This window comes from Sminthopsis crassicaudata, chromosome 4 (assembly GCF_048593235.1).
Source record: "Sminthopsis crassicaudata isolate SCR6 chromosome 4, ASM4859323v1, whole genome shotgun sequence".
Classification (NCBI taxonomy): Eukaryota; Metazoa; Chordata; class Mammalia; order Dasyuromorphia; family Dasyuridae; genus Sminthopsis; species Sminthopsis crassicaudata.
In genome coordinates this window covers 296,124,692-296,147,619 of record NC_133620.1, presented here as the reverse complement: position 1 = coordinate 296,147,619, position 22,928 = coordinate 296,124,692, and the positions used below count along the sequence as shown (strand labels likewise).

At 45.0% G+C, this 22,928-nt stretch overlaps 3 protein-coding genes across 6 annotated transcripts; all 3 read right to left on the bottom strand.

Annotated features, from left to right (window-relative positions):
* Positions 1–2,769: 2,769 nt before the first annotated feature.
* On the bottom strand, positions 2,770–8,756 carry CHRNB1 (cholinergic receptor nicotinic beta 1 subunit). 3 transcript variants are annotated; one of them, XM_074311808.1, is made up of 11 exons: positions 8,625–8,756; positions 8,388–8,527; positions 7,985–8,029; positions 7,128–7,237; positions 6,883–6,991; positions 6,391–6,538; positions 5,944–6,153; positions 5,230–5,453; positions 4,258–4,433; positions 3,772–3,922; positions 2,770–3,317 (listed from the first exon to the last, which is right to left on the bottom strand). In XM_074311808.1, exons 1-11 carry the CDS (start codon positions 8,677–8,679, stop codon positions 3,177–3,179), a joined length of 1,509 nt encoding a protein of 502 aa, XP_074167909.1. In that variant the 5' UTR covers positions 8,680–8,756; the 3' UTR covers positions 2,770–3,176. The 3 variants fall into 3 exon arrangements, with proteins under 3 accessions (XP_074167909.1, XP_074167911.1, XP_074167912.1); XM_074311810.1 differs by having other exon boundaries at positions 5,383–5,453; XM_074311811.1 differs by having other exon boundaries at positions 7,957–8,029; positions 8,625–8,723.
* Positions 8,757–10,724: 1,968 nt separating this feature from the next.
* FGF11 (fibroblast growth factor 11) lies at positions 10,725–16,836 on the bottom strand. Of its 2 annotated transcripts, none has more exons than XM_074311814.1 (5): positions 16,516–16,836; positions 14,474–14,584; positions 14,003–14,106; positions 11,863–12,061; positions 10,725–11,174 (listed from the first exon to the last, which is right to left on the bottom strand). In XM_074311814.1, the coding sequence occupies exons 1-5, from the start codon at positions 16,706–16,708 to the stop codon at positions 11,080–11,082; spliced, it is 702 nt and encodes a 233-aa protein (XP_074167915.1). In that variant the 5' UTR covers positions 16,709–16,836; the 3' UTR covers positions 10,725–11,079. The 2 variants fall into 2 exon arrangements, with proteins under 2 accessions (XP_074167915.1, XP_074167916.1); XM_074311815.1 differs by having other exon boundaries at positions 11,863–11,977.
* Positions 16,837–18,893: 2,057 nt separating this feature from the next.
* Positions 18,894–21,038, bottom strand: TMEM102 (transmembrane protein 102). Its single transcript, XM_074311803.1, has 3 exons — positions 20,928–21,038; positions 20,324–20,550; positions 18,894–20,221 (listed from the first exon to the last, which is right to left on the bottom strand). The coding sequence occupies exons 2-3, from the start codon at positions 20,535–20,537 to the stop codon at positions 18,912–18,914; spliced, it is 1,524 nt and encodes a 507-aa protein (XP_074167904.1). The 5' UTR covers positions 20,538–20,550; positions 20,928–21,038; the 3' UTR covers positions 18,894–18,911.
* Positions 21,039–22,928: the final 1,890 nt, after the last annotated feature.

Here is a 22,928-nt window from a genome sequence, read left to right as displayed (position 1 = left end):
CCCTATTCAGAGCAATAGTCATGTTCTGTCCCCCAAATTCAATGTTGGTCATTCCTAGACTCAAGTGAAAAGAATTAGTTGCTGGTTGAGTCATATAGGATCCTGGCTCGCTCTGCTCAGCCAGATTGGGGGGAATGGGGAATAATAGAAATCACTTCCATTTTTTTGGGTGATGATTTCACCCAGACCAGAACAAATATCGAAAACTATTGGAGTAATGTCTGGGTATGGGAGGTACTAAAATTTGCACATGCCCTCCTGCCCTTTCAACTCTTTTTCTCCTAATGTTATATCCACAAATACTGGTATGGATCCAAGTGGAATTGTCTTATTTCCCAGGTTGTGTATTAAAGCACCCCCTCTCAACTCCACTATTCGGAGATCCCTTTCCATCCAAAAGAGCACATTACCCTTAAGGGATGGGGGGGAACAAGGGACCTCCAAGTAGTCCCCAAACTTATACTTTGCACTAGTGATACCCCATTAAGGGGTACCCTATTCCCTCTTAGTAAGGAAAATGGGTACTATTTCCCAATCCCTTGAGCCCATGAAAAATAATCTAATCTCATTTCCATGCTGGGGAACTGGAGCTAAAAATCCTATTTCTGTTCACTTCTCAAATTGAGCCTCCCTCTGTCTAGGATTAGGTGAAAGATAACTTCCCCTACCCATGTCTAAATGAAAACACAAAACAAGGAGAGTCAGGTAGGGGAGTAAGTTTGATGGGTGTGAAGTAATTTGAAAAAAGCAAAAGCTGCTTTCTACTTAAAATGGCAAAAGTCAGGGGTCAAGATAATAGACCTCAGCATGCTCAAATGCTAACATCAAAACTAATGACTCCTAGAGGCAGGTAGATTTGGAGTATGGGGATTCTTCCCCCAGTTCCCAAACTGCTTGTTATTCCCCTATAAGCAAAATGATCAGGGGCATTGGGGTAGGAGAGAATACCTGCCTCACTCCCCGTATATTGAGTATCATTCCTCTCTGTCGTCCTCCTCTCTGCACTTTTTTTTTTGGTCTTGACCAAAATTCAAGAAAAGAATTTCCTCCTGAATGTACCAAGTCCCAATGTTTAAGGAAAAAACAAAAAATACAGCAAAACATTCCCCCCCCCCTCCCTTTCCCCAAAAAGATCTTGTTTTTGGCACTTTAGAGAAAAACTGTGGGAAACTACATAATAAAAATATATATCTACACACAAATATACATATATTATGTGTATGTATATGTATATATATATATATATATGTATATATATGTATGTGTGTATAAGTATATACGGGAATCACAAGAGATTGAAGAATACCTGGAGGCAGAGAGGAGATGCACTAAAGGGCCTCTCCCTCCTCTCTCCACCTTTATATTTACCCTTCTCCAGAGAAAGGAGGGGAGAAAAGAGAGTTCAGGACTCTTGAGAAATGATCAGATAACTTATTTCAAAATAGATTGACGTTCCAAACATAAAAATTATGGAAGAATTAAAAGTCCAAGAATTTAAAGGTTTGGCAATGTTACTATTTGAGAAAATCCAGATTCTAGGATTTTGAAACTTTGACTAAATTAAGATCATAGGAACTTGGAAGGGCTTTCTTTAGAATGAGGCATCTTGCAATTGTGGAAATATCAGATATTGTAAATTTTAGATTGAAAATGATTGTGATCCCTGTTGTGCCAAGCCCTTTTACTCCCTCACTGAAAGGGAAGCCATTGTAGTAAAGAGGGGGAAGGCTTCTGGATCAGTGCTGCGAAGAGAAAGGAAAGATTTAAGATAATAGAAACTTTTTAGCTTTATATTTTTAAGGAAACAGACTTAGAAAAACTGATTATATTTATCTTTCCACATCTGTGTGTGTCCAATTCTCTACCTTCTAGGTCAATAAACAGACAAAATGGACTGTGCTCTGTAATAGGGATGCCTCTTGCACTTATTTCCATTGGAAGGGATGAGGGGGACTGGGATTTAGAGTTTACAGGAGAAGATGGAAGATGCCACACCTTCCACTAAATCCTAGGAATTACTTGGAAATGGAAAACTTATTGTCTGTAAAAATGCCTCCCCATACCATTTCTTTCCTAAGGGCTTGTGGGTCCTTCCCATATAGGTCCTTCACTCCTAGACCTTGAGTAAATTGCTGATTGCAGCCAATTCCTAGCAGCTCTTGATGACAAAATACCACTCACCGTTGCAGTCTCTAAAACTGCTGGGAACTAGGAAGTCCTAGCTGAGTCTGAAGAGTGGTTCTGGAATGGGATTAAAGACACCCTCTTCCAATTCTCTGAACTTCCCTTATCTAACTGTAACTTTGATATTTGGATCATCCTCTCTTTTGAAAAAAAGAGAAATAGATTAGTTTCAATTTCTCCTAGCTTGAGGATCCACCACCCTTTCTCTCCCTTGCTTTTCCCTGTTTGATTTTGTTTCTCCCTACTCACCTTATTCTGTAAATGTCCCTCATCCTGGCCTCAGAAATAAGACTGAAAAAAGTTTAGGATTCCCTCCTACATTTTGTCACCAGCAGGTTTAGGATTTTGTCAGCTGCTCTTGTGTGATCTAGTGTCATCTAATCTGAGCCCATAATAAATAGAGAATTCTAACCTAGGAAAAGCTTTCAAGGACAAAAAGATGGTGGCAAAATTTCAGGCATAACTGGATGTAATAAAATTATTTTGTGTGCTACTCAAAAAGTCATCTGATAAGTAGGTACTTGCTTAAATCACCCACTCCCAAAGCTGCCTACCTTGGAAAGTTTAAAAAAAAAAAAAGATTAATTTGTTTTACAATATACAACAAACATTTATTAAGCACATACTGTATGCAGAGTCTGGAATTGGGCCGGGAGCATGAGATTTTTTTTCTTTTGGCCAATATTTTTTTCAATTATATGTAAAGATAGTTTTCAACATTCATCTTTGTAAGATTTTGAGTTCCAAATTTTTCTCCCTCCCTTCCTGTCCTCCACTCTCCCCAAAACAAGTTTAAACGGCAATCTGATAAGTTATATATTGCAATCAGAGCATGCAAGATTTAAAAGGGAAAAAAAGCTGGGACACTTCCCAGTAAGGAGTTTTAAATTGGACTTTTGGATCACGACAAAGGAAACAGAAGGAAGACAATCCAGGTACTGGGTTTCTGCGGAAGATTCCACACCAGCTACTCTCGAAGCTCAAGGGAAACGTTAGGGAAAAGGGTCGGAAGGGGGAAGGTGGTAGGAAGCATCCAGGAAAATAATGAGTGTCCCCACGCTGGTGAAAATAATGAAAGTCCATAAGAAGAGTCGGTCCACCACCATAGCCACATATTGCCAATCCTCCCTCAGCTGGGGGAAGGAAGCAGGGGGGGAGGAAACAAAAGTCAACCACAGACCTAGATTACTAACTCGGGTCACCCAACCTGCAAGGAACTTCCTTCCCCCTCCCCTACAATTACAATCCAGCCCCCAGGGGGCGGGACCTCGGGCCAAGCGCAGGACGAATCAGAAGCCGGCAGCGTGACCTAGCTAGGAAAGGGGGCGCGGAAAAGGAAATCCGGGGATTGAGAGCTCTCTGCGACTAGACGCCAAATCTCTCTCTTTACGGATGGAAACTCAAGAGGAACAGACAAGTTACAGGACTTGGGTCACACTGCTAGTAAATATCTAAGCCCAGAATTTGCGCCCAGGATTTTCTGGTTACAATTCCCCTGTATCAAATTGTAAGAGCTAAAACCAACGAAACCCGCCATCCTTTTTTCTCCCTCCCTTCCTCCCCGCCCCGTTTTCCTCCCAGACTTACTTCTTCGTAGTCCTCTTGATCCTGTAACTGACGAGCGATGTAGTTTATGGAGGTCACTACGTCCCGCAGCTCCGGGGGCAGCTTTGGACTCTCACTGGGAGCCCCGTTGATAAAACGCCGAAGGTCAGGCGGGGAGAGCTCAGGTTGAAACCTGGGAACGTGAGAGTTTTATAGTTAATTTGGACAGCTGCCCAAACCCAACTCCTTCTGAAGTTTCCCCGCCCCTGCCTTTCCCCCGCTTCTTTGGGGATCTATTTCAGCAATCCATGCGCTCCCTGTAATGACCTTCCACTTAATCGCGGAGGAGCTCTGGACATCCCAAAAAGTCCGAAGACGATGAAAAGAAATAGCTTTTTTGCCAGCCCTTCCTACACGAAAAACCACAACACCCACGATTCCATGCGGCAGTGTCATTGGTTCTTCGGACAGATTCTAATGCAGTACTTTAAGCATCTTTTGCACTGTCTGAGTCAGGACAGGGCTCACCTGTTAGTTTTAGAGAAATCTCCTGGAGGCTTCCGGATGAAATATTCATCAGTGGCTCGACCCCAGCCACTGCCTTGAGAATCCCTGAGTGCCAGGATAGGAGGTTCTGGCTTCAATGTACGCTCTACCTTGGGCCTCTTCAGACCCAAATACCGGGGGAGTTTGTGGATGAAGATCTAAAAAGGGATAGAGGGTGAGAACCAATCCCAGGGCAGTAAGCGGTTTTCTGTACTTTGAAGACAACGATAGATTCACGGGGTGGAGGAAGAGGAACAGAAGGAACAGTAGGATCTTGACCATAGTGACAAGCCATTCCATTTTCTAGCCAAACTGCTCTCCAATTTTATTCTGCTTCTATCACCATTCCTGAAAGAACTCCCTCTTCTCACCTCTTGCCTTTTAAAATTTACTCTTCTAAGGCCCATTTCCAAATCTCTTATCATCAAGTTATTTAATTCAACCCCTCATTTTACAGATGAGGAATTGGAGTTTATATAATAGTCACATGACAAGAAGTGGAATCTGAACCCAGGTCGATGCTTTTCCCACTACATCCAGATGTTTTTCCCTAAATTTCTTATGCCACATGATTTAACTCCCTCATCCATCCACTTATTTTCTAACATTCTATAGAATGTAAGCTATTTAAAAACAGGAGTTGTTTCGTTTTTGTTTTGTATTCTCAACACCTAGACACAGACACTCTGCTTGACAGAGTTGCTTAATAAATGCATTGCTGATTGATTATAAACTCCTTGGGAGCAGGGATTGTGTTATTTAAAAGATCTTAGCTCCTCTGTTACCTAACAGAAGGCATAAAAATGACTACTTGTTTAAATTAATTGGATGTTGGCCTTATATCTTAAAATTGATGCTCTCCTACTGTCTTGGATGGCTTTACACAAATTGAGGAGGAGGATGACCAAATCCTAAGGATGGAACTTTTTGTCTCTGAGGAAGAGTCCCTTTTACCTGATGAACCCAGAGGGGCATTTGGTGGGTGTGAGGGGATCGGTGATGCAAGTTGAGGACAATGACACTGAGTATGACTGAGAAGGTGACCAGAATCATTGTGAACATGAGGTACTTGACAATGATAGGAACAGCCAGGGATGTCTCAGGAACCTTACTGGCCAGCAGCAGCAGGAAAACGGTCAAGGTCAGCAAAGCAAAGATTGAGAGTGTCATCTTCTCCCCTAGTTTGTGAGTGGGAAATAGACTCAATTAATTGGGTTAGGCCACCCCATCCCAAGGAAATTATGTAATTTTCCAGAAGGAAAGAAGAATTTTACATATAAAAGAACTCAAAGTTTTAGCTCTCCTTTCTCTTTCTTGGACTAAGGATGCTAATGAAGGGAATTCAGAGAGAGTTGGGAGGGAGAAAGCAACATTGGTCTCACAGGGAATATGAAAGCTGTGGAGTCCTGTAGTAAGGCCCAATATGTGGTAGTATGGTGGAGAGGCACTGGGACATTCAAAGTGGGAGAAGCTGACCCAATAGGAGGGAAAACAGTATTTGTGAGCTGGATTTACTTGTTTGGATTATAGAAAGAGGATCCTTGAACAGATTTGAGAGAAAGGTTAATTTGGGGAAAGGGGAGAATCTGGAGTGTGACAGCTGACAAGATGACCCTAAATATTCTTTTCTACCTCTTCTCTTCCTCCCAACTCCTAGATTCCTCTTACCAGCGTCTGGGGGTAGGTAGAAGACAAAAATGGCAAGGAGAGTGATGAGTACACAGGGAATTATGACATTGACCAGGTAAAAGAGTGGCTTTCGTCGGATGATGAGATAAAAGGTGACATCCTGGTGCTCTCCTTCCTTCCCTCTTTGCCCCTCTCCTGAGGGGCCATTCAGTCTTGAAGATTTATGGATTATTTCCCACTGGCCATTCTCTGGAGAAGGGAGAAGGTAAAGATTTATCAGTGACAACTGTTTGGTTTTATTGTGTGATAACTTCATAACAAATGTGTCCTAGATTTCTCCCACCAACATGTGTGTTCTAGCTGTTCCATTTAAGTAGGAAAATCATATCTGTACCTTCATATGGGCCATGCGCATGCATATGTGGTATATGTACCCAGTGCATGTACCACCGTATCCCTCCCTAATTATCTGTGCCAAGCACAAACCGATGAAATTTCCCTCATGAATGTAGATCTCGCTCCTCTGCTGTCCATCCAGATCAAGCCCCGGGCTTAGGCTGAGCTGAGAGCTGTCATAACTATAAGAACTGAAGACCATGGTGCAATTCTGCCAATCGAAGGGGAAGTAGGTGACCTGAAGCATGAGGGAAGAAGCATCAAAGAGATATTCCCCAGCTGGTCAAGATGAAAAGTACAAGTTACTAAGAGAGGTGGTTGGTCTGAGACTAGGGGCCATCAGGAAGGGTCACTTGGAAGAAGAGAAGTAAAGCACTAGGGAAGATCACTGGGACTATCATTGGGAGGGACTGGGAGCTTGATTACTGAAGGACTGTGAATCATTGGAGATAGCCCTTGGGAAAGTCTTGAATTTAGTAGGGGGAGAGTAGAATTTGATGGGGAAGGTCACTTGGAAGGGATTGGAGATTTATTGCTAGATCATTGTTTAACCCAATGAAGAAGGGGCCAGAGGTCAAGAACCTGGATACTACAGCTGCTGTGGTAAATGGCAGGGGGCAGCCAATGCACGGAGCCATCTGAAGTCACCAACACATGAATGTTTAGAGAGACATCGAAGTTTCCATCATTGCTTGAGGGAAAAAGCCAGATCAAGAAGGTATATTTTTACAGTTTTTACCTTGGGACCCTCCCACCTGCCCAGTCCCTTGGATTCCCATCCCCTCACCTCCCAGTGATCATGTGCCCCCCCCACCCCCTTCTTCTACTTGTTCATGAGCACTATATCTGGAAGCCACACGGAGTCCGATGCAATCCTCAACGACTCTATTCCCTCGTGTTCTGCAGGGTTCCAGCTTAGTCTGTAATCAGTCCATACCTAGAGATGTGGAGCATGATGACTTAGCCATTGTTGGGGTGCCAATTTATGTCATATTGTAAGGTTTTTGGAGACAGGACCTACATTTTGTGGCTCCTCTAACTTCAGGTATGGTACTAACTACTGTAATTTTTAATAACTCACATTTATATGGAGCTTTAAGGGATGAAGCCCATTCCTCACAACAATCCTGCTAGCTAGAAAGTACAATTATTATCCGCTTTTTAAAGAAAGGAAAACAGGCCCAGAGATGAAGTGAAGTGTTGCTGAATATGTAGTGACACAACTAATGTCAGAGCTTGAATTTGGATTCAGATTTCCTGACTATAAGGCTATTGCCCACTAGACGCTTAATAAATATCAGATGAATGAATGGCCCGGTGGGGGTGGAGATGGGGGTGGGGAGAAAAGGGGAGCTGTTGGATGCTTGGATCATTTTAGTGCAGAAGTTCTTAATCTTGCTTTGTCTCATGTCTCATGGACTCCATTGGCAGTATGGTAAAGCCTATGGACTTTTGTTTGTTGCCGACGTTAGTAATTTTCAATTTCATTTGAAGGTCAGTGAAAAATGAAGATTTTTTTTTTTAATCTTATGATAACCTGAGATATCTCCACGGACCCCCATATTTGTAGACCACAGGTTAAGAGTCTAGTCCAGGCTAATAAGGAGGCGATTAAGGCATTGGACAGGCCCTCCTCCCCCTACTCCTTCCTGAAACCTTCCTTCCTCTTGGGTCCACTCCGTACCAGGTCCACATACACTTTGGTGATTAACTCCTCGTCTTTCTCGTTCTGTAAGGGAAGGAGTTAATTGAATGGACTAAAGGAGAGAACCAATAAAGGCGAACTTCAGAACCCCTTAGAATCCCCTTGTTTATTTTCCACTAGACCACTCAACTTTTCCATTCCCGAACCGCCTCCACCGCACCGCCCATTTCATGGATAGCCTCGCCCCTTGTCACTGGTCACGCCAGCTTCAGACTCCACCCCTTCTACGTACATTTAGAAATGATCCTTAAGCTCCTCCTGCTGGTTCCCCTCCCCCATGAATCCGTGAGTTCTGTTTCTAAATCCTAATCTTTCCCTCTTTGGGCTGAGTGCCTTCTGCTCTTATCCCACCTCCAACCCCAGCCCGATCCCTCTAGCTCACCAAGCTGATGATCTGCGCTAGAGTTAGGCCGATGCTGACGGGCACGCGGTCTCTAGGGTCCCGGGCGGGCCTCACAGTGCTATCGTAACCCGAGAAAAGCTTTTCCAGGAGCTGACCCTCGCCCAAAGTGCCGCTTGCCCCTAAGAACAGGACCACGAAGGCCCCCAGTCATCACACCTGCAGTCTCCCCTCTCAGTAACCTAACTCACCCCAGTACCCAAAGTTCCCATTATTTACCGTCCATGAAGAACAGGACCCCTAGGGCTCCCAGCAACCACACTCCTGGGGTCATGCTTTCCACTGTCCTCTGCTCTCCCTAGACTGGCTCCACAACCCAAGTGAGCTGGGATCCGGTGGCAGAGGAAATGACTAGGAGTTTAGGAATGTGCACCTGTTCACATGTCTGCAGCTGCTGGGACCCTAGCTCTAAAACTTTTTCTGTCATGTCGTTTCTTTTGTCCCCTGCTCTGAACATTAAAAGTAATTTTATCTCCTGCTCAGCTACCCTTTCCCAATCGAAACTCCCAGTTTTCCCAGTTCCAGAACAGACATAGAAATTGTACAAATTGCCTTTAATAGAGGAAATGAGCAAGAGAAAGACCCTTGTTCTTGGAGCAAGAGGATTCATGGGCAGTTGGTGTCTGTGATAGTAGGGCATTGGATGGGATTGAGGTTTCATCAATCATGTAGTAATCTGGGGAGGTTGAAATAGATTCTGAGAGATAATCCCTCATTCAATATTCTTTCTCCTAGTGATTCCTATGTGTTGCCATCATTGCCTTAGTTTCTTCCTGATGTTCCTAGGGAATTGGAGTACAACTCCCCTATTCCCCTGTACTCCTCAACTGATTAGGTCTATTCTCATTTTAGGCTTATTTATTCCATCTGCCAAGCATCCCTTTCTTTGGTTCAACCTAGTTGAAGTGTGATTTACAACCACATTCATTATTTCAATATTTTTTCCATAATTCCAAGGATTTGTGATCTCAGCAGTTTGAGCACTCCACTATAAATTACAAACCTCCTTGCAATTTAGCAAATAGCCTTTGAAACTGGCCTTACCTGCAAAGTTCATCAGCCTGAATACAACTTGACAATTTGAACAAACTCTGTCTGGGGCATACTTGAAGCCTTTCAAGATTGGTTAAGATCTTCCAAAGATTTTGATTCCCTAGCAAAATTCTTAGAAAACCCAGGTTTAAAATTTGGGAGAAATGAGATTTAGAACCAAAGTTCCCTAACATTTCTTGACCAAGATAAGAATGTTATTGCTGATTTAGATGGTTCCTTATTTGTTCTTTTATGCACAGCTTGGACCAGTTGGCTCATTATCCTCTTTCCATCACAGCCAGTGACAATTTCATTATATTTATGGAGGACCCCTAAGAAGTCCCTAGTGAGGTAGCTAAGTATTCATATTTCCATATAATAAGAATTTGTTCTCATAGTCTCCACCTCCAGATGTTTTCCTCCCTCTCACCCAAGGGTCTCTGTGCCTTCACCCTGAAAGTTCATTAAACAGGAATTTTGCCATCTCCTTACCCTTAGACTCCCCAGTCCTTTTGCCCTGCAACTAGCTATGTTTAGGGAGAGATTGAATCCTAAGCTTTAGAAAGTGCATTTAAAAAGAGGATGGATTTGGGTTTTTTCCCCTATATGGAAGAATAAGGTTTTTTAGAAAACTTTCTACAGACAAAGGACATGGGTTTTGATCCATATGTAATGTAATCTTTCTGGACCACAAATAGCATTTATGGTATAAGTGTGATCCATTGTCTAGAATGCCTCCTAGTGCAAGCATGTGGCTATTCAGACTCTAGCTCCAACTAAGGAGAGGGAATAATTTCAGCTATAAGCTAGAACCCTAAGTCAGTAGAACAGATTCTAGAACTAGGTGCCTGCAGGCCAGATGTCAGGATAGTGATAGTTTACAGTGGAGCTCAGTGAAGACCAAGACAATGTCTATGCTGTGTTCTTGTTGTGGGGTTCTTCCATATCTAGATCAAGAATCAATCTTTATCAACATTATTAATCTTCAATGACTCAGAATAGCTGATACCGTAATAAAGACGATTTTGATGGCAAATTGACTCTGGGTGGGATCTAGATTTCGGAATATATCCAGAACAAAGTCAGAAATCTGGGGGAAGGGAGGTAATCCAGAGTAAAAGAACTGTGCTCTAGTTGACTGTAGCTCTGTGGTTATGTAAAATGGCAAAGGACCCTAGAAAACAGGTTTTGTCTATCCTTATTTAGTACCCACAGCTTCATCTCTCAGGAAGTTTTCTGAAAGCTTGAGTAGAAAATGAAAAAAAAACAAAAAAACATATTAATTAGGCCCCTTAATGACATAGCAATGTTTCAAATCCTCTGTAAGGGTTCTTTGATACAGAAAATTGTCAGAAAAGCAGATCTTACTAGAATTTCAGTTTTGCAGCAACAGCCCAAAAGTTACAAACAATACATAATCTTTCTGATAAGGCTGGGTTACCTATAATGGCCACACTTTTGTAGTCCTCCCTACATTGCCTAAGGAAAGTTAGAAATATTTTAAATTAGGGATTTATGGCTTGTGGCAGGGGAGTGGCAAGGAAGGAATGCAACAGGATGAGAGACCAGAATGACTAGCTCAGTCTGGGATCTGTATGGCTGTCTTGATGGAAGACTTGAGGGGTGGTCCCAGATATCAGGGTTATGTTTCAGGAGGCAAAGAGGCTGGAGGAGGCTTGTCATTTGCAGGCGATGTCTCAGGTACATTGTGCAGGGAAGGCTCCCGGTACATGGCCACTGTGAGAAGGATGGAACAGAGAAAGAGAAATAGTCAGGGACCAAGAAACACAGAAATAAGCAATGGAGAAATATAAAGGAAGATATTACCATAGCCTTTTTTGATCAAAATGATAGATAGATTAGATGATCTTTAAGGATCCTTCTAATTTTAAAACCTATAATTTTCTGGTTCTATGAAGATGCCACTGTTTTGATACTTGGTTGACTTCTTTCTGTGTTGCTACTGTTGACCTCTATTTCTACTAATTTCCCTCCTCCCTCCAAGTGGGCCCTGGACAGAGCACATCTTAGAATTCGGAAATAATCTAGTTCAATTCTTTTCCCCCTCCCTTATCTTGTATACCCCATTTTAAAAGCATTTAGTATTTATAGATCAGCCCTTCTCACCCCTGCCCCAACAGAGTCTGTCTTTCTATTATCATTATACAACTTTTCTGTCACAATATAAAATGTTTTCATTGAAAAAAAAAAAAAGCAAAACACATACAAACAAAAGCAGAAGCTTTGCCATACATAGTAATAAAGAGCATGCCTCCCTATCATGACAAGACTTCCTTTTGTTACGACCTAGTTTGAAATATTTGATATATAACCCTCCTAGGATGTGAAGATAGACAGGATCTTTTCTGTGGTAGTGGAAATGTATTTGACATGACAGACTCTCTCATCCCTGAGATGTTCGTACCTTCGAGGAGCTTAGGCACAAAGTGGGCAGCCGCTTTGGTCTTCTTGACTCGATTTCCCTTCATGACATGGCCCTCCTTGTCCAAACCTAAATACCAGGCTCGGCCTGAACGACGCTGGCGGTAGAGGGCAGAAGCGTAGAGGACATAATAATTCTCAAAGACGCACTCCTTAAAGCGACACTCTGCTGTAAAGTGTGGCTTGAGGATAAGGTCACAGAAAGAAAAAAACAAAGGCAGAGAAGAAGAAAGAGAAATTGATATTATTGTGCAAGAGGCTGATGTTCCTCAGGCTTGAGCCTCCCCTTCCCCCTTTGAGAAATGATACATAAAATCTACATATGGAATCAAATCCTCTAAGTGCTGAGGGCATGAAATAAAAGTGAGCTCTTTGAGCCCAAATGCCTGTAGATTTGAGGGTGGATTTCTGTGTGTTGCTATAGCTAATTATCCAACCTGACTCCTATCCCTCTCACTCTAACTAATCCCTTCCTTTTCCTCTACTATAATAGTTCTCTAAGTGTGGTCTGCAGATCCTTGGGAGTCCTTCAGTGAGGAGAGGTCTCAAGCTCCCAAACTGTTTTTATAATAATGCTAAAAAATTATTTGACTATTAAAATACACCTTGATTTTTCAACTTCTTACCATGTGAGGATATATTGTCTTCATATAGTTTATTTTTATTCTTTTTGGTGAGGCTATATTGTTTGGTGAGGGTTTTGTGACTTGCCCAAGGTCATACATCTAATAAGTGTCAAGTATCTGAGGCCATTCTGATTCCAGGACTGGTGTTCTATCCACTGTGCCACTTAGCTGCCCACTCCACTTTAACCAAAAAAAATCACAACAAATTGAATACAAAAGTATATAAGAAAATCTAGTTGTTTTCTATTAAGCCAGACATTAAAGAGATTTGCAAAAATATGTAAAATAATGCTATTTTTTCACTAAGTTTTTTATGTTTTGGATAATGTAGTTATTTTTCAAAAAAAATTGTCATATCGATTAACATATGTTTGATATTCACCATATCAGACTCTTCATGACCCCATTTAAAGTTTTCTTGGCAAAGATATTGGAGCGGCTTGCCATTTCCTTCTCCAGCTCATTTTACAGATGAGAAAACTGAGACAAACAGGATGAAGTGACTTGCCCAAGGTCACAGAGCTAGTATCTGAGGCCCAATTTTAATTCAGAAAGATGAATCCTGTAAAATCAGATATCAGGCCTGGTGCTTTATCCACAACCGCCTAGCTGTCCTAACATGTTTAACATGTACTAGGTTTAGTTTTACTATTTTAAATGAATTAATAAATATCTTTTAAAACTTATGTTTTCATTTTTAGCATGTTAAATATTTATTGATGTAACCCACACAAACAAAAACTCTTTGGCTTATTAATAGAAACTTTTAAGATTGTAAAACAGAAGCAAAAAGTTTGACAACTTGTACTCTAGTGGATTCCCGGCTCCAAACTGGAGGGGAACAATAGGAATAAAGAAATGCTTGGGCAAATAACTAACTTCCCTAGTCCTCCGTTTCTTCACCTGTAAAAGGAGAGGAATGGAACAGATGGATGCTAAAGTCCCCTCTGGCTTGAGTTCTAGGATTCTATGATATTTTAGTCCAACTTCTCTTTTTGTTGATGAGTCTCAGAGAGTGTAATTATTTGGTCAAGGAATGCATTACTGGCAGAGTTATGGAAGAACTCAGATCTCTCTTTCCACATGCCCTGTCTGGCTCTCCTAGTCATAACTAAAACTGGGCATATAGAGAGATACTGAGAGAAGAGAAGCCACATGGGGTCCTGGCATGTAGTTGTGAGGATGTCCTTTGCAAAGACTAAAGAAATCTGGAAATTATCTCTCTCAAGAACCTCTTGTGAGGTGAATGGATATGATGAAGGTTATTGAGACAAGAGCTCAAAAATGGCCCAATAGGATATGGGAAGGAAAATCTTAGGAAAAAATTAGGGGATTCAGAAAGGGAAATGATTTTGAGACTGATGACTGTTGTAGAGTGTCTAAAGGATCTGAAGGATTGAGAAGAGGGTCAATTGTGGGATTACCAGGGAAAGTGACCGAGAGAAGGGTCCCAGCTAGGTCTTTCACCAGGACAGAGGAAAGTGAGGAGAGTCTCACCGAACTGTAGAGTAGCCCCTCAGCATTCATGGCTACATAGTGCCCCAGCTTGGTGCTCTGGATAGTGACAACTCGGAGACCCACAGGGATCAGGTTAAACTGAGCTGGAGGGTAGAATGAGAGTTAGAGAGCCAAGGCATCTAACCTCTGACCCCTCAATCCTTAGGATGTCTTGTGCCCACCTCCTCAAAAAAACTCAACCAACCAAACAATAAAACCCTGAGCCTCTCATTATTTCACCCTACCATCAGTTCTATTCCAGGGACAGCTACTCTACTCTGGCCCATCCCCACTCATGGATGTCAATAACAGAAACAAGATTGGAAAGTTACTGGGTAGACAGGGAATAAACTATTTCTTCAGGGGCCCGGTTGCCAGTGCCTTAGAGTACAGTGAGAGAAGAGAAGCCCTAAGCACGTCTTTCTTCCTTTCTAACTCTCCCCATTCCCCAAATTCCCTTCTCCCCCTCACTGAAGGAGCTGGTATCCTCTTGTGTCCCATTGATGCTCCCATCTGGATTGGCCTGGAGATAGAAACCTTGACGGCAGAAAAGCTTTGTGATGATGCCTTTGAGCTGGGGTTCTAAGGAGAAAGAGATAGGAAGAACTTGATATTAATTTTAATAAAGATTTTTCTTTCTAAGTTTGATCCTAGAAATGGGGGGGGGTGAGGAAAGTGGGGAAAGTAATTAGGGAGAACTAAGGTCAACGGCTCTTTCATAGACCCATTGAATATAACCCTTTAGCTTTGGCCTTTCAGTCTCCTGGGGAATTTTGCACCCTGTCCCTGCCCCCACCATTGGCTCTTAGTTTAATTTATTGAAATTTATTAGTAGTTTAGTTCCTACTCAATAGCTGAGTTGGAGGGGGAGGGGAAGGATTTATGATAAGAGGAAAAGACTTTGTCACTACAAAGAACCACTAGTTTTTGTAGTGGGTAACCACAGATTGTACGGTGGGGGAAGGGGGCTACATAAGCTATGGGGGAAGGGAGTTGACTGCTGGAATTAGGTTCGCTGACTCAGCACCTGATGCTGCCCAGCCTGGCTTGGGCCTCTGCCGTCTGCCTGGTCATCTGTGCCACTAATCAGCCTGCCACAAGCCTGTCTTTCTGGGGAACCAGAAATAGGGGAATCCAGTCCTTCTCCAATCCTTATTAGCATTAAGGACCCCGGACTTCCAAATGGGGGAGGAAAGATTATAGTAGTGCACACAAAGGATGAGTGTAACTGAAAGACTGTGCATAAATGTGTGGAAGGGCTAGAGGGGTGTGGAATAGAAGGGCAAAAGGGACATTTCCAGAGGGTGGGCTCTGGACTGTACCACAGAAAAAGGCAGAGTGGGTGGGAAGAGGAATAATTAAACGAGAACTTGGGGTGGAGGTTGTTCACTACCCCTCTGTAATTAATTTGGAAAAATGGGGAAGGGAGGACAGGGAAAGCTCCTCTTTTTGAGACATGGTGGTCTCTTCTTCACCCCTTTTTCTCACAGTATAAGTCCTCAAAGGGAATTTCATGTAGTACCCCCTGCTCATCTGCGAGTGGTACAGTCCCAAGCAGTCTTTCCAGTCCGAGTCCCCCACCCCACCTCATCCCTCTAATTCCCCCACGTTCTGTTCTGAAACCTGGGTTCTCGTGGGGAGGGGCAGCCAGTCCAGCGGTGCCAGGGCTTTGTGTTCTTGAGGGAAGCAGGAGTTAGGGGTGTGAAAAGAACTAGGGAGGAGATTCCAAAAGACATTCCTGGTTCCGTCCCCTGGGTGTGAAGGAGGGGAAAGGGAGAGGACACAGTAGAATTCTGAGATCGGACAGGGAGAGCAGAGTGGGGAGCGGGGGAGGAAGCTAGGAGGCAGGGATGGGGGAAGGGCTGATCTGCAAGGACACCCTAGGGAGAGTTCGGAAGGTTGTCTCAGAACCAGAACGAGAAAGATCCAAGCTAGAAATCGGGGTAACAAAATAGTAGAGGAAGGCGAATGGGATGACCAGCTAAACAGGGGAAAAAAGAAAAGGGCGTCGCAGAATCGAGGAAACCAGGTTGTGTGACCCAAGCGTTCTGAGTCCTCGGTACTCTCAGTTAGGGGCTTTTAGCAAAGCAGCAAAAGGATAGGAAGAAAAATGCACATATAGGGCCAGGCAATGCTGAAAGGGAGTGGGGACACTGGATGCTTGAGTTCCTAAGAGGATCGGGATTTAAACTCCGTTAAAACCCTCACTTTTCCCTTAGCTTTAGAGAGTATCAGGATTATGTGGGTGCAGAGAAAGGAAACTGAGGAGCAGCAGAAAGGGAGAATATTTGAAATTGTAGTCTCCTCATTGCCCATTTCTCAGTAGGGAGTTTTCGTCTATCTTATCCAAGAGTCAACTAAGCCCTCTAAAATATTTTCGTCCAGCCTTCCCTGGTTCTCCTCGCTCAGCTGCTCTCCCAGGTATCTAGTTTTTCTTTCCCGAGATTTCACCTTTATTTTAGCTTTCACCTCAACCTACTCAGGAGCCCCAAACCCCAACTGTTATCACTCACCCGGTGCCCTGTCCGGCCGCGCCCGTCGCCCCCCACACAGACGGACCTTGGAGAGCAGAATCAATATCTGTTTCTGACACAAGGACTTAGTACCCCTCGGACACACTCGCCGTTGGGCTGACACCGGTCGGCTTGTCCCAGGGTCTCGTACCTCTCTTTTCTGCCGGATCAGACTGCTGGCCAGCGCCGCCATCTCCAACCACCTTCCCTCCGTTTAGGGGACAGTCGAATCTCCCTATGATGTCCCTTAACTCTGCCACTCTCACAAAGGAGATATACAACCCAAAGTATATGGAGGTTCCTTAATAGGACACAATCCTCAAGCTAGCTCCCAGAATGCTCTCACCCCAAAAATGAAAACAAATTTATCCCATATACTCCTCCTGCGTTCCTGGATTCTTTGCCGTCAAGTAGTAGTACCCCAATAAGCCCTCCTAAGTACCTCAAAAGGGACCCTTTCAATTGCCCTTTCCCCCTGTAATCCCTTAACTTGAAGGGAATCCTTAAACTCTTCTTGGTTCAAGCTTTGCGATTGCCCAGCTCTTGGAGTCAATCCCCTGGGTTCCCCTTCCTCGTAGCCCCAGCTTTTCTCTCCTTTCCTTCACAGTCCTGGCCTTAAATCGATGTAACTCCAAGGTTCTGGGTTTTTCTGCATCTCTCCATATAATCTCTGCTGCCCAGACTTTGTAAACCTTAATTCACTTTGGGAAATAATAGAAATGAATCTCACAACTCCACCTAGTCAGATAAAGAAATCTAAAAGGGTGAGGACTACAACATCCCAACTCTTCTATGGCGAGCAGCAACACTTGGTGCAGCAGCTGTGAGGTTAAAGGGAATTAGGGGTCCTCTTTGCCACCCTTTAGTCCCCAAAGTGGAATGTATCTTCTACCTTTTCTCATCACTTCTCATCAAAACCTATAGCTCAGAACTTCTGGGAGGTTCCATTTGCGAGGGTCCTGAGCTTCTTTCCAAATCATCCCCTTTTCATTAAGTTAACACTCCACCACCTCAAACCCCCAAAGACCCTAGTTGCTGTATCCTCTAAACTTATCCTTACCTCTACTTCCCTGGCGCTTTAAAACATGCCCTTCCAGCTCCAGCACCTTAGGGGTTATCAAGGTGCAGTGGGCATGGGAGGTCCCTTCTTACATCCTGTCACCGCAAAATAATGAGTCTTTAACTTCACTCTGGATATCTCACAAAATATTATTGGGGAATCTTGATGCAGTCTTCCAGAATATGGAGCTATTTGACCTCCAGCTAGCTACTTCAAAGTGTTGCACCCCACTTTCTCCTTGGTATTCCCCAGACTAAGTTGTCTTTTGTACTTCCTCCCTCGCGGTGCTGCACTCCCCAGGATCCCCTTTCACGTTCCTAAGCAATTACTTGCACCCCACTTTCTTTCCTGAGACCCCCAAACCTGTCCTGTTGATCCTGCTGCCGGCAGTGATGGATGGCTCAGGCTCTCATTCTCTTCCCTCACTGTCCCCCTGTCAGCAGAGGGTTCCCCGCGCGATTCACCTCGATGCTCTCTATCCCTCCCCCCAAGGAAATAGGGGTGGGTTCACAGGGAGTCCCCAGTCCTCCGATGGCGGCACTCCAGGCCTCAGCAGCAGGATTGACTGGAAAGCAAACCCAAGCAGCAGAAGCAGTAACGGCAGCCGTAGCGGCAGCCGCAAGCTCGCGTCCTGCTCCCCCACCTCAGCCCAAGAACCCTACCCGAGGGCGGGACAGGGGGCGGAGACAGCATTAAAAAAAGGGAGGGGGGCGGTGGAAAGGGACTCCTGGATCCGTTGGAGGACCTGGAAATGGAAGTGGTTGGGGATATAGGGAGGGAACAAACAAGCTAGTCATGACTCCCAGGAGTGGGAACAAGGTGCAGAGTTTTGACTGGGGGGGGGGGGAGGTCTGCATGAGAAAAGGGGTAGGGGCTAGCTGAAGATAGAGCTTTTTAGCGGGGGGAGGGGAGTGCATGTGGAGCAGAGATGGGGAAGGAACCCATTGCCAGGGGGTGGCAAACTGTTCTATTTCCAACCTAACCAATTGGCCAGGCTCCATCTTTCCTCTCTCATGCTGTGTCAGCATCTCCCCTTCACCCTTTTACTTGGCTTCCAGCTAGGGTCATAATTAGAGAAATTCTAAGAGAGGTTGTGAGAGGGCAGGAATGGAGGAAGGAATGAGGAGTCCCTGGATCAGGGTCTCGATGGCAGATGTTTTGGGGTGGAGGTGGTGGTAGTGAGGACGGGATTAAGCATTTTTTTTCGGGGCAGAACCAAGACATCCAGCAGACTCGGAAAATTCGAGGACTAGGTCTCCCCGAATGAGTTATGTCACTGGTTGGAGAGAGACGGGAATGAAGGTTGAAAAAGAAGTAATTCTCCATCCAGCCGCATTTATTTTAATGCCCCCCCGCCCACCACCCCGCCCCCCTTCCGCGCAGTCTTGGCCTCCTCCACCGCAGTTCGGAGAGCCCCCGCAGGGTCCCCCCGGAGTCGGGCGAGAGCCCCGGCCAGCTCCGTGGCCCTTTCCCCGGCCGCCAGTTCCTGTCCTTCCAGAAAGTAGTGGGGCAGTGCCCCAGCCTCGAGCCCGCGACTTAACTCGTCAAGCAGCCCCAGGCAACAGGCCCCGGCATTCTCTGGACGCCCCAAATAGAGGGCTGGAAGTCGCTCGCAGGCCCAGTAGAGCAGAGTCCGCAAGAGGTAGGGAGCCGCGCAGCCGGCCCCGGCCACCAGGGGGCGCAGCAAGGCCTGGGCAGCTGCGTGTGCTTGGAGCAGAGGTTGGGGGATACGGGCTTTGAGCGCCAGCTCCTGGCGGGCAAAGCAAATCCGCCAGCAGAGCCCATCCTCCTTTTTGGCTCGGTAGCCCGGCACAAGATAGTAGGAGGTAGGGCCAGCGGCCACGGAACCCATCCAGGCGTAGGTCCGGGTTTTCCCCGGCCAACCGGCCACGGAGACCCCTGGCACCAAATCAAAGAGTAAGAGCCGAGAGGGAGGGCCTGGAGTGGACAGAAGGATAGTAGTGACCCCCGCATGGCGGGAGGCATGGACCAGGCGTAGGGCACCGGGGTCCGGGGTCAAGGAGACAGCTACAGCAGATAGCAAAGAAAAAAACCAGGCAGCCACTTGGGTGGGGCACAAAGCAGGCCAGTTTTCCTGGGCGCCCCGCCCCTCAGGCTCTTGGACTGGCTGTCCAGGGAGTTGCTCTGTGACGTCACTGTGCGGATCCTTCAGTAAGTCTATTTTTTCCGAATCCCTCAAGTCACCGCGCCGCTCCTCCGCGGGCGACTTGGGATCGAAGTCTTCCAGCAACGGCGGGAACGCCGCCGCAGTCTCGGACATTGTGACATCACACGGAAGCTTCTCCAATGGGCACGCCTCTTTTACTGTCCCCTTCCCGCCCAGCCCCGCCGGGGCGGAGGGCCCTAGGCAGTCGTGCCACGCCTCCAGGATTGAGGCCCCGCCCACCGGCGCTTGAAGGCGGAGCCACGCACTGCCTGACTCCAGCTCAAGGTAGGGCCTCACTCCTTCACAGTCCAGCCAAAGCAATGGTATCAGGAGTGTGAAGGCGGCATCGTAGTGGGGCCCCCGGACGTAGGGGCCCAGGGATCCGGGCCCCAGGTCGAGAGAGCCCTCGCGGACCCCGCCGCGGAGGAGCAGAAGCTCTGTTCGCTCAGGAACCCGGGGGTCCCGGCGGTGGATGAGACCTGAGTATAAGGGGTAGAGGGTCAGTAGAGACTCTCTATAGGATAGAAACCAAGTGTGGAAGTCCTGGAAAGAGGACAGGAGGGACCAAAGGTGACACTTACTGAGCAGAGAGAAGACAAAGTCCTTAGCCCGGAGGAGGTCGGCCCCGGGCTTTGGCCCGCTGTGCCAGCTCTCTTGAACCTCCAACTCTTGGATCAGTTGAGTGAGCTCCTGCAGCTGAGCTCCAGAGCAGAAGTCTAGGTCCGTGACGGGACGAGCAGGGGCTGGGGGTGGCGGACCCCACCAGGGGGTGCCCCCCCAGACCGCGGAAGCCATATGGGGGCCGAGGCTGGGCACACGACGGGGTGGGGGGAGAAGGGAAAATGGGGCTCAGTTCATTCTAAAAACCTGGTTCAGACCACCCACTCCTTCCTCTTCAACCTAACCTACTCACAATACTAGGAACTCCTATGCCCAGGAGATCTTTATTTAAAAGTAAAGTGCACAGATATTCTCAGTTTTCACCCTTTCCTCAAAGTATGTCACTAAACCCCCTTCCCCTCAACATGCAAACTCTCAAGTCCTCTAAGTAGCAGTTAGACATCTGACAAGCTTTTTTTTAAGCTGTTTTACTTCCCACCCCTACCCCAGTTTCAGCCCCGGATTCACTGCAGTCCAGAGCCAGAAACTTTTTTTAATCAGCCTTTAATTGTTCCCTTCGCTTACCGGCTTTGGGTGGGGAGGAGTTGATGGCAAAGGACTTCAGGCGACCGCCGGGAGGGAAGAGCGAGCGGGAGAAAGCTTAGGAGAAAATCTTATGGGTAACTTCCTTATTTCCACTTGGACACGCCCCTTTTACCTGAGGTTACACCCCTCTCTGCTTGGACTGTTCACTCGGAAAGTTCTGGCCCCACCCCATTCCTTGGTTCCTCTTCCCTAGCTACAGGATCCAAAGACGTTTTTGAATCGTCCTAGAAATTAAAGTCTGTCATCGTTTTTCCCTCCCATTCATCCAGTTTTTCCCAGTAAAAACCATGTTCAGAATTTACTTTATAGGAAGGCTAGGGGTGCATGCTAGAACAGATCTGGGTACCGAAGTCATTCATGGGAGGTCTCTTTTCAGGCCAGTTGTTCCTCTGCTGCCCCCTACTGTCTAGTTACGGTAGTGTCCTAGACAGATAAACTGAATTTTATAGTTTCCAGGGACCTCCGAAGCCATCAAGTCCAACTCTAACCTCAAATACAATTCTCATTATAAAAATATTGTCCAAGTAATCATCGAGGCTACGGTTGAGGGTCACACAGCTAGGAAGTGTTAAGTTCCTGAGACCATATTTGAACTCGGGTGCTCCTGAAATCAGGAGTGGTGCTCTATCTACTGCACCACCTAGCTGGTAGTATGAGGTAGTAGTAGTCCAGGTAGTCCATTCCAATTTTAGACTGCTCTAAATAGGAAGAGCGCCTTGGTGGCACAGTGGGAGAATACTGGGCCCCAAAGTCAGGAAGACTCCGAATTCGGCCTCAAACACTTATTGTGACCGTGAACAAGTCATTTAACTCTGCTTGCCTCAAAATTACTTAAAATGAACTGGAAAAGGAAATAGGAAACCACTCCAGTATCTCTGATCCTTCAGCCAAAAAAAAAAATTATGTATCCAAAAGGGGGTCACAAATACTTTGAAATGACTAAACAATAATTAGGGAGGTTTTTTTCCTGACATTAAGCATTTTTATAAAGTATGTTTTAAACTTCCATCCATTGATCTTGATACTGCCCTGTAGAGCCCAAACAAAACTAATCATCTCTTTTCCAGGTTAAAACATCCCCAGTTCCCTTAGCTGATTATTAGCTCAAAGTATCCTTCACACTCTTGGTTGCCTTTCTTTGGATCATTATAGTAATAATAAACTTATTATAACATTTATGTAGTGCTTTAAGGTTTGCAAATCACTGTGCACTTTTACATTTTATCCTCAGAATAACCCTGAAAGTTTACTTATTAGAACAATTTTGGAGGTAGCTATTTGTATCTTCATTTTGCAGGTGAGAAAAAGAGGGAGTCAGAGGTTAAATGATTTAGTATGGGTCATAACCAAATGTATTTGCAGTCATATTTCAAATCCTGTTTACCTTGACTATCTTGTGCTATATTCATTGTGCTACCTTGTTGCTTCTAATTCCCTCTATCTCATCAATGTCCTTCTTAACCAAACTCTTTTTTTTTTTATTCTTGGAAACTATTGTCTTAATGAATCCTAAAATCCCAGGATATTTTTGTTTGTTTGTGTGCTGATTTATCACACTCATTTTATAATCTATAAAGTTCCCACACCCCACAGTGAGGGATTTTACAATCCACTAATCCCATTCCCACCAAATTTTTTTCTGACAAATTGCTAGTATTTGTTTAATTGGTTGATGGAATATTTATCACTGTTAGATTGAACCAAGGCTTAATCTATTAAGAGTCTTGACTATCCTGATTTCAGTTATGCAATCCTTTCAGATATCTGTCACCTATAAATTTGGTAAACATGTCATCCATCCTAGGCACCGATAAAAATATTAAATTAAATATGGCCAAGCATATATCTCTAGGGCATTTCACTGTTGACTTATTGCTAAAAATTATAGAAACTATTAATGACTAAATCTGATACCTGAACCAGCATTGAATTGTTGGTATTAATTATCAACTTACACCTCTCCATCTCACATATATATGC